The sequence below is a fragment of the Gracilinanus agilis genome, chromosome 3 (genome assembly GCF_016433145.1).
Source record: "Gracilinanus agilis isolate LMUSP501 chromosome 3, AgileGrace, whole genome shotgun sequence".
In the NCBI taxonomy this organism is placed as follows: Eukaryota; Metazoa; Chordata; class Mammalia; order Didelphimorphia; family Didelphidae; genus Gracilinanus; species Gracilinanus agilis.
Genome location: NC_058132.1, coordinates 453,402,415 through 453,413,695, shown reverse-complemented (window position 1 = coordinate 453,413,695; position 11,281 = coordinate 453,402,415). Strand labels below are relative to the sequence as shown.

At 38.4% G+C, this 11,281-nt stretch overlaps 1 protein-coding gene across 5 annotated transcripts in view; it reads left to right on the top strand.

Moving 5' to 3' along the window:
* The window catches only part of NHS (NHS actin remodeling regulator), a 449,929-nt gene that overhangs the window by 116,264 nt on the left and 322,384 nt on the right, over positions 1-11,281 (top strand). Inside the window, exon 6 of one of the 5 annotated variants that reach the window (XM_044670337.1) lies at positions 1,489-1,511. The exons of the other annotated variants lie outside the window; for them this stretch is intronic. Coding sequence (XP_044526272.1) covers positions 1,489-1,511 — 23 coding nt within the window. The remainder of the gene's footprint in view (positions 1-1,488; positions 1,512-11,281) is intronic. 5 annotated transcript variants of the gene reach the window in all.

Genomic DNA, 11,281 nt, shown 5'->3' with positions numbered 1-11,281 from the left:
CTCCTCCTCCTCCTCCTCCTCCTCCTCCTCCTCCTCCTCCTCCTCCTCCTCCTCCTCCTCCTCCTCCTCCTTCTTCTTCTTCTTCTTCTTCTTCTTCTTCTTCTTCTTCTTCTTCTTCTTCTTCTTCTATTAGAAAGGTGCTTTGAAAATCCTGAAATGCTTCATAATGATGTTTAGTCTATTCATCAACAGTGAAGGCATTAACCAAGAGGCTGAAAGGCTGTATATCTATTGAAGTACTAATCCCAGATGGCACTGGGAAAACTAGGACAGGGGTCAGGATGAAGGGGAAGGTGATAAGATGGCCCAATCTCAGAATGATTTTCTTTTGCCAATCAACCAATGTTTATTAAATGTTTTCTATCTGTCAAAGATACTTGCCAATGTTTTTTAAAGTTTATTTTTTAAATTTCTCTTTTATTATGCTGAACTTGATAGGCATGAAAAAAAAAAACATGAACATTTCCACATTCAAAGAACAGAAGAGGATCACATGAGATTATGAATCTGCATTACAGACACCTTCTAAAACATTTATATTTCACTTTTAACATGGTAGTTCCAACACAGCTTTGCTTGTCTAGGCCCCATTCTGTGTATTGGTTCCAGGAAAGAAGAGTGGTAAAGGCTAGGTAATGGGGTTAAGTGATTTACCCAGGGTCACACAGCTAAGAAGTGTCTGAGACCACATTTGAACCTAGGACCTTCTATTGCTAGGCCTGGCTTTCAATACACTGAGCCACCCAGCTGCCCCACCAATACATTAAAATAATTTTTTTTAAATGAGAAGGTTGAGTTACAGGCTAACCTGCCCTATAAGGTTTTTTTTCTGATTCTAAGTATGATTCTATGAAAAACAAAGAAAATATCTCTCCTGTTTTTTTTTTTATTTCATATCTTAAATCACAATGCAGAGTATTACTTGGGAAGTTTTTTTTTCTTTCCCCCCAGGGACAATGCCTTGACAGACATTGATTGTTCCTTCCTTCCTATTGACTATATTCTTACTTTAAAGGATGAAATGCTCATTTCAGATCTGTCTTGGCACTCACCTCTAGCTTTCATCTGCTCCTTCTACACTAGAGCTTGGGACTCTGCATGTTTGGATAGGAACTTATCATTGGTATCCACTGAGAAGGCCTGGCAGCAAAGCATGTGCTCTCAGCTCTTGGGTTCCTGCCTGTTTGTGGCGGAAAGGACAGGAGATGACTCAATAATTTTGTAGGGAGTTCTTTTAATGCCCCAGTGAGATGATTAAGGATTAACCATCCAAATGGTAATTTACCCATAGTCCTTCCCAACAAATTATACTTCACTTCCTCTGTAGTGCATTAGCTGACCTACTCAATTGCTTACTTCCCAAATATTAAAATAGGGCACAGGAACTGAGGGAGTGACTATTGGCTTAAGTGTATTTTAAGATGGCTTTTTAATGAGGTTTCTAGGAAGATGATATAGTCATTGACTTTCCCATTGGAATATTTGGAGCACAGAAGTTCAAAGAGTTCCATGTGTAGTATCTGCATTCCATATAGGTTGTAGAAATTTATCTGGGAGCAAACAAAACCAGCTGAGACTTCCAGCTGACTATCAGAATATTGGGCAGGAAGACACGCTGGTCTTCCCCAATCAGCTGGCCTCCTGTGTAGATGGCTGGAACTGGTATTTTGTGAACTATTGTTTGTTCTATAGATTTGTGGCTATGTGAGTATGAGATATTCTGCAGAATTCAGCTTCCTCACTAGACATCATCAAAGTGTAGCTAAGGGCTTTACTGCCCCTGGCCCAGGACATAGGGTGCTATGAAGTTGAATTTACGTTTATATGCTAAGACATGTGACTTTCTAAAGAGATGCTGGCATTGGAGGTGCTCAAATAGATTTTTTGAAAACCCTTTCTTTCTGTTTAAGAATTGTTGTATCAATTCCAAGGCAGAAATACAATAAGGAGTAGGCAATTGAGGTTAAGTGACTTGCCTAGGGTCACACAGCTAGAAAATGTGTGAGGCAAGATTTGAATCTAGGACCTTACACCACCAGGGCTAGCTCTCTAATTATTGAATCACTTAGATGCTTCTCAAGTAGCTTTTTAAGCCTAAACTCCCTGCCTTGGCTCTTCAACTGACTGACTTAGGGCATATTCTTCTTCCTCAGAAAGTTTATCTTTATGAAAGAGGGAAGAGGGAAGAGGCAAGAGGCTTCTATCTCTCCTTTTTGCTTCAGCTCCATGATGAGCCAGGGAGTCTTTCACATCCAGGAATTCCCTCCATTCCTCTTGCAAGGTGAGAGGCTCCCATTCTTTCAGACATTTGGCTTTTATCTCTTACCTTTTCCCAGTCTTCATTCCACTATAGGAAAGAAAGAAACCCCAATGAAGGTTTGCTTTTTCCAATACTGGGTCTTGGCTTGCTTTTGTTTTTTGTTAGCATGAAGGCCAACTTTCTCCTGAGGTCAGACCAAAGAGAGTATAATAGGGGTATGGACTTGTGAATGCATGGTATTAGATGACTTCCTGCCTCCCTCCTCAGATTCTAAAGGTGAGAATTTCTTTACTTTATACATATTGGCAGTTACAATGTTCTTTGCTGTGTCATGGGAAATATAATGGAAAATTAAAACTGAGAATTATGATCTGTTTAAAGTTAGAGGAAATTATGCCACAGTAGATCTAAAGGGACCTTTTAAAAAGATTATTTTTATAAAACTATGGTTACCATACATTTAGCACTGAAGAATTATAGTCATAGTCAATTCCATTCTTCAAAAAACATGGGTCTTTTTCTGTTTATGGAAACATGTTGAATAAATACTAGCCAGGTATTTTAAAATTACAACCTTCTAGATTGCACATAGAAAAATCTATCCTTTAGAAACGTGATGGGCAAACTTTTTAAAGAGGGAGCCAAAGGAAAGGAAATGCTCATCTGTCAGTCAACTCTTTCAAAGTTTCATTGTATTGTATCCTACTCATTTGTCAGATTAGGAATAATGTTGTGTGGCCTGATAGAACATTTCAGGAAGTAGTTTGCCCATCACTGCTCTAGAACTATAGTGGAGAATCTATGGCGCACATGCCAGAGAGGGCACACACCCCATTGCCCACTAGACTTCATTACTAGAAAGCCAGAGGGACTCTGGCAGAGCTGCTCCCTTCCTCCTGTCCACCCCACTTCAAGACATTTCTTCACTTGCTTCCTCCCTCTAGGGGTAAGGTGGGTGGCTCACATGTGGCAGAACTGGAAGCAGAAAGCTTGAGTCAGTACCCTCCCTTTCTCCACCTGCACCTAAAGATGTTCCTTATTCCATTTGCCCCTCTGGCCAGCAGCCCAATGAGATTGTTTCCTCCTTCCCTTATCTGGGGTAAGGTGGCAGAGTTGGGAGTGGGCTGCACTTGGTTGGAGGTGGGTGGGCATGGCATGCAGTCTCTAAAAAGTTCACCATCACTGCTCTAGACCACTGTTTCTAAACCTTTTGTGTTTGGCAATTTGCATGAAGCTTATAGAGCCCTTCTTAAAATAATGTTTTTAAATGTAGAAAGTAAAATCCATAAGAGTATGTATTTCCTTCTTAGCTCTAAAAGTTCTAATTTCACTGAGTCTCTTTCATCATGGTCGTTGTTTCACTCTTGCTCAATCAAATGACAGCTCAGTATCAGAAGGGTTGCTTGGACTTAGCACTCTGCATGGACATTCTGTGGCTAATACCTTTTTTCCAGCAGGTGAAAACTAATATATTGAAATATAGTTATCAAAATATTTTATAAAAATAATTTGATGCATGCAAAATCTATATCAAATTGCTTGATATTTCAAGAAAGCATTTGACTCAAAAAATTTTAAAGTGTAGATTAAAAGTTATTTTTACATGTAATTGAGGGGGGGATATTTTTTAAAAGTTTATGAATTCTAAGTTAAGAACCACAGATTTGGAGAGTCCTAAGCATTCTGTCTATGAAATAAATGATTTCAGCATTTAGAATAGGTCCTGAATTGAGCAATCTGAAGGTATAAACTCTTTTTTTTTTTTGTCCCTATGGCAAAGGAAGAGCTTCCTGAAAGTAAAAGTGGTCCAGATGCCCTGAGGGAAGCAATTAATTGAACTCTAGACAGAAGGTTGTAGAAGAAGAGGGAGCAACTCTATTCTTGGTCACTTGTCAATGAAGGTTCTTATCAGAATTTTCCCAACGGACCCTTAGATATTCCATTTTATTTCATAGAATTATAGAATCTCAAGCTTTGAAGGGACACCTCTTTGTATCACCAGCACTTAGGACAGTGCCTGGCACATAGAAAACCCTTAATAAATGTTTGTTGTGAGCAATTTAGTCTAACCCATACCCAAGCAAGAATCTCATTTCATTATTTATATATATTATAACTACCAAGTGGTCATCCAGCTTTTTCTTAAAGTTCCCTAGTGAAGAAGAGTCCACAACTTCTTGAGTTACTCCATTCCACTTTTGAATAACTCTAATTATTAAGATGGTTTTCCTGACATGGTGACTAACTCCTCCTTTCTATAAAACCTCTATTATTCCTAGTACTGCTTTTTGGAGCTAAGCAAAACAAATCTAAACTCTCTTATACATAATAGTCTTTCAAATGATTAATGATATGTAATCATCACTATGTCTTCTCTTCTCTGGGCTAAACATCTCCACTTCCTTCTGCCAATCTTCATTTGATGTGACTTTTTTTCTTTTTAAAAAACCTCTTAACTTCTATCTTGGTATTGATTCTAAGGAGAAGAGCAGCATGGGCTAGGTAATTAGGGTTAAGTGACTCACCCAGGGTTAAATAGCTAGGAAGTATCTGAAGCTAGATTTGAACTCAGGTCCTTTCAACTCCAGGTCTGGTTCTCTATTTATTGTGCTACCTAGCTGTCCCCCGTTTCTTGGATATGACTTTGAGGACTTGAACCTCGGTCTTACTGACTTCAAGGCTAGTTTTTTTTTATCTACTATGTCATCTCTATCATTATTAGTTGCATATTTGCCAGCTTGTCAATGTCATACCTTCAAAGTAGCACCTAGAACTGAACAGAGTATTCCAGATCCCTAAAACCCAGAAAATCCTTATATACCTGGGTTTGGAAAAGAAGCAAATTAGGTTTATTTCCTAAGTGAACAGGGTAAAAGGGAAAGACCTATATGTTCTAAAATATTTATAGCAGTTTTCTTTGTAGTGACAAAGAACTAGAGATTGAAGGGATGAACATCAATTGGGAGTGACTAAACAAGTTGTGGCATATAATTGTGATGGAATGCTGCTATGTCATAAGAAATGACTAGCAAGTTAATTTTTGAAAAACATGGAAAGGTCTGCATGAAATTTTGAAAAGTGAAATGAGCAGAACCAAGAGAACATTATATACAACAATAGAAAAATCATTTGAAGAATGAATATGTTTACTTCCAAAAAAGAACTGATAAATAGAAGTAAGCAAAACATAATTTTATATACACACATTTTTTTGGTCAAATGATGCCTTCTCCAATGAGGGGAGGAAGGGAGAGAAAGATGGACTTAACTGGGTATTTGAATGTAACAAACAAATAAATACATTTAAATAAAAAAGAGAAATATTTTATTTTTATATAACTTACATTTCCCATTGCACTTCTCCCTCTGCCCATCCCAGAGGACCATCCCTTTTAATAAAGTATGAAGAAAGGAAGGAAGGAAGGAAGGAAGGAAGGAAGGAAGGAAGGAAGGAAGGAAGGAAGGAAGGAAGGAAGAAAGGGAAAAACAACTCTAGAAAACTAAACCATATATGCCAAAAAATTCTGATGTTATACCCTATGCTCAAGAATTCTCAGTGATGGAAGGGAGTGTCTTCATATATATCTTCTTTAGGGCCAAACTTAATGATCCTAATTCCACAGCATTCAGTTTTAATTGTTTTGTTGCTCTTCTTTCCACTTTCATTGTTATAATTATTGTGTATATTTTTGTTCTACTTACTTCATTTGTATGTTTATATGCTTTTCCCTTGCTTCTCTGTATTCATTATGTTCATTGTTCCTTATAGAATGACAATATTCCATTATATTTCTTTACCACAATTTGTTAACCATTCCTTAATTGGTGGCACATCTCATTTGTTTCTAGCTCGTGTGTATATATTTTAAGAGACAGTGAATAAAGCCCATTTAGGATTATAGGATCATAGACTTAAACTTGGAAGGAACTTAGAGGTCAAGTACTTTAATACTTTCATTTTTAAAGGAGGAAACTGATACCTGGGATCTAAGCTTATTTAACAAAGAGATAGTAAGTGGCAGTTTCTAATACATATCTCTAAAATAAATAATGTCTCAAAACCTTGTTAAGGTCTGCCATGTTACCTTTAACAATGTTGCTACTATTATCAATTTGTGTTAATTTATCTAGAAGAAAGGTGAGGGGAGAAAGATTCTGGATACCTCTATCCATTGAGAAGCCAAAGAACTCTTTTTCTTTACTTTTTTTTAACTTTACCTTCCATCTTAGAATCAATACTAAATATTGGTTTCAAGGTAGCAGAGTAGTAAGGGCTAGGCATTTGGGGTTAAGTGGCTTGCCTAGGGTCACAAAGTTACAAAGTATCTCAGGCCAGCTTTGATCCCAGGACCTCCCATCTCTAGACCTAGCTCTCTATCCACTGAGTCACCTTGCTACCTTCTTCTTTTTTTTTAATTGTTTTTGATTCGTTAAGAAAAATTTTCCATGGTTACATGATTCATGTTCCTTCCATCCCCCTCCCGTAACCAACATTCCACTGGGTTTTACGTGTGTCATTGAGTAAGACCTATTTCCATATTATTGATATTTGCACTAGGGTGATTGTTTAGAGTCTACATCCCCAGTCATATCCTCATTGACCCATGTGATCAAGCAGTTTTTTTCTTCTGTGTTTCTCCTCCCACAGTTCTTCCTCTGAATGTGGATAGTGTTCTTTCTCATAGGTCCCTCAGAAATGTTTTGGATCATTGCATTGCTGCTAATAGAGAAGTCCATTACATTTAATTGTGCCACAGAATATCCATCTCTGGGTATATGGTTCTCCTGATTCTGCTCCTTTTACTTTGCATCAATTCTGGAGGTCTTTCCAGTTCACATGGAATTCCTCCAGGTCATTATTCCTTTGAGCACAATAGTATTCCATCACCAACAGATACCACAATGTGTTCAGCCATTCCCCAATTGAACAGCATCCCCTCATTTTCCAATTTTTTCGCCACCACAAAGAGTGTGGCTATAAATATTTTTGTACAAGTATTTTTCCCTATTATCTCTTTGGGGTATAAAGCCAGCAGTGGTGTGGCTGAATGAAAGGGCAGGCAGTCTTTTAAAGCCCTTTTGGTCATAGTTCCAAATTGCCATCCAGAATGGTTGGATCAATTTATAACTCCACCAGCAATGCATTAATGCCCCAATTTTGCCACATCCCCTGTAATATTTATTACTTTTCTTTGCTGTCATGTTTTGCTACCCTCTTCTTAAAGGGATTTGATGTTATCAACTGGGATTCTGTCTTCCACTCTGAGGAAACTCTTGGTTCTCTATGAAGACTTTTGGAGATCCCAATGAAGATCCCTTATGCAGGGATTATATATCATAGGGTATTGCTGGGCATCCTATTAATATATTAAGTCATTCAAGATAGCTGAACTATGGGAATCAGAAGCAATGATTCTGAAAATATGTGACAGTGTGGCATATATTAAGAAGAATGCTAGGTTTGGAGTTGAGAAAAACTTCAGTTTAGATCTTTCCCCAGATCATAGCTTAGTGGGGCAGCGAGGTAGTACAGTAGATAGAGTGGCAGGCTGGAGTAGGGAGGACCTAGATTTAAATCTGGTCTCAGACACTTCCTATCTGTGTGACACTGGCCAAGTTACTTAACTCTAATTGCCTAGCCCTTAATTGTTCGTCCGTCTTAGAAATTATACTAAGATAGAAGGCAAGGATTAAAAAAAAAAAACTCATAGTGATCATAGCTTAGTGGCAAATCACATAATTGGAACTTCGATTTTCTCAACTATAAAACTCTGGTCTACCTCAGAGAACTTTTGTGAGATGCAAATAAGATAATGTTTGTAAAGTGCTTTGCAAACTTGAAAGCATCACATAAATGTCATTTATCATTATCATTTTCATTCTGTATTCCCCCTTCACCCTCACCCTATCTATGATTTCAAAGGAAATTCTTAAGTGAGATAACTCCTTTCATCATTGCAGATCAGTAGCTCTTTGGCCAATTATAATCTAAAACAGTGATTCCCAAAGTGGGTGCTACTGCCCCCTGGTGGTGGGTGCTGCAGCAATCTAGTAGGGTGGTGATGGCCACAGGTGCATTTATCTTTCCTATTAATTGCCATTAAAATTTTTTAAAAATTAATTTCCAGGAGGCTAGGTAATATTTTTTCTGGAAAGGCCAAAAAACGTTTGGGAACTACTGGTCTAAAAGAACCATCAGGGCTGCCAGGAGGTTAAATGACCTGCTCAGGGTCACAGGACCAGCATGTGTCAAAAGTGGGACTTGAACTCAAGTCTTCCTGATTCTCAGGTCAGATTTTTAATCCGTTCTGCCAGGGCTGTCTCTATTATCTTATTTATCATCATTGCAGATCTTGTTAATATCATTTTTCTCATCTTTTGTTATTGTCAATAGAGTTCAGAAGAAACAGTCTGGGAACAAATTGCTCTCTTGCTAGTTTTTATATTTAATATTCTGTCACTTATTGTATACTGGGATAAAATAATTGTTTTCTCAAAAGTATTGGAATGGGGGCAGCATAGTGGATAGAGTGTCAGGCCTGGAGTCAGGAGGACCTGGGTTCAAATTTGGCCTCAGGGGCAGCTGGGGTAGCTCAGTGGATTGAGAGTCAGGCCTAGAGATGGGAGGTCCTAGGTTCAAATCTGGCCTCAGACACTTCCCAGCTATGTGACCCTGGGCAAGTCACTTGACCCCCATTGCCTACCTTTACCACTCTTCTGCCTAGGAGCCAATACACACAGAAGTTAAGGGTTTAAAAAAAAAGAAACAAATTTGGCCTCAGATATTTCCTAGCTATGTGTCCCTGGATAAGTCACTTGACCCAGACTGCCTAATCCTTGCTGCTCTTCTGTCTTAGAATTGATATTAAGATAGAAGGTAAAAGTTTAAATAAAATAGTAAAACTATTGAGATGTAAGTTGAGGGAAAGCATCTTTGGGGCATTTTCAGTAGCAGAGAAGATGACTGAGATTATATATACCTCATCTTGTTTCCTCAAAGTTTTGATTTTTTTCTCCCAATAGGTTTCTACATTTTGTTTTATGTAGCATGGAATGCTTTATTTTTAGATGCCTCTTAGGCTGTTGTAGGAATCAAATGAGATAATATCGACAAAGTGCTCTGCAAACTATAAGAGACTAAATTAATGGTATAGTATAGTTGATCAAAGGCAACTTGTGGTTCAGTGGCTAGAGCAGAAGCTTTGACTTAGGAAGATCTGAGTTCAAATTCAACTTCAGATACTTACTAGCTATGTGACCTTGAACAAGTCACTTCATCTCGGCCTAAACTAGATTTCTTACCTTGACAAAAACAAACAAAAAAGGTGATTTACTGGAGATAGAAATGGCAAATCATTCAAATAGCTTTTACTATTGGACCCAAGTCCATAGAGTCACAAAGAGCTTTACAAAACTGTACTACTGAACAACATAGCTGATAGAGCACTGGCCTCGGAGTCAGGAAGACTTGGTTTTGAATTCCTCCACAAAGTTCTTTTTTTAAAAATATTTTGTATTTGCCAATTTATTTTTTATTTTTATTTATTTATTTGTTTGTTTTTAAACCCTTTTAGGCAGAAGGGCTAGGCAATGGGGGTTAAGTGACTTGCCCAGGATCACACAGCTGGGAAGTGTCTGAGGCCAGATTTGAACCTAGGACCTCCAGTTTCTAAGCTTGGCTCTCAATCCGCTGAGCTATCCAGTTGTCCCCCCCCCCACCCCCCAGAATTCTTAATAGCTGTGTGACTCTGGACAAACATTCAACCTTTCTTTGCCTTAATTTCTTTATCTGTAAGATATGGGGCAGCTAGTGGTAGAGCACTAGGCCTGGAGTCATGAAGAACTATGTTCAAATCCAACCTTAGATGCATACTCACTGTGTGACCCTGGGCAAGTCACTTTAACCCTATTTGTCTCAGTTTCCTTCTCTCTAAAATGAGCTGGAGAAGGAAATAGCAAACCACTGTAGTATCTCTGCCAAGAAAGCTCCGAATGAAGTCACTAAGTGTCAGATACAATTGAAATGACTGAACAACAATATTAAGGGAGTTTGATTCAATAATCACCTCTAAGATTCCTTCCATATATCACTGAACCTATAATCCTATGGTATGTACACGTATGTTCCTGTTATTATTATGGTTATTATTATGTATCATTTCTGAGCAAATAAGAGGGGTTTCTAGAATCCACACTGATGAAATAGTCCAGCAATAGTGCAGGATGGATCCTTTGTTATTCTGATATTCGTTGGCATATCTTTGGATGCTGGAAAGTTTCTCACTCATTGCTGAAAGTCCTGAAGCTGCGGTTTGCCAGGGAAGGAGTCTTGCTCTGGTGCTGAAAGTGTTATAACTTAGTTCCTTGGCACAGAACTAATAGAACAGTAAAATAACTAGGCATTTGCTTTAGTTCTCACGGTTGGTCTCCTACCCTTCAGTTTCTTATAACATGGCATGTCCTCAGTGTCCTTTTCCCTTCCTCCGTTGACAGCAGGCCCCACCCTTCCTTTTATTCCCCTGTAGAGGTCTGTGGTAGGCCTGGATGTTTAGTGGTGTAATGTTATAGAACCAGGAAGGAGAGCCTGGATGAATGACTGTAATTCTAGTGCTTGATGAAAGGCAAAGGGAAGGAATTGGAGCCCCTATGTCAGCATTAACAGGTGTGAGACTGTACCCAAGCTTCTAGACAATGGCTACTTAAAACTGGGGAGAGTAAACACCCCAGAGTTAAATGAACCCTTGCAGGATGTTTTCAGCTGAAACTGTTAGGTTCAAGCTATATTTTCATTTAAAAGTCAATCCAAGACCACAGGTTTCTGTGCCTCAGGTCAGAAGTCCTGACCACCAAAAAAAAAAAAAAAATGCAAACTCATAGCATAGCACCCAAAACACAGTTAAGTAATTCCAAAGATTAACCATTAACCATTTGGTGGCTGACTAAATGTAGAGGGGATATGGGGAGATCAGAGGAAGGAGAGAGAGAGAGAGAGAGAGAGAGAGAGAGAGAGAGAGAGAGAGA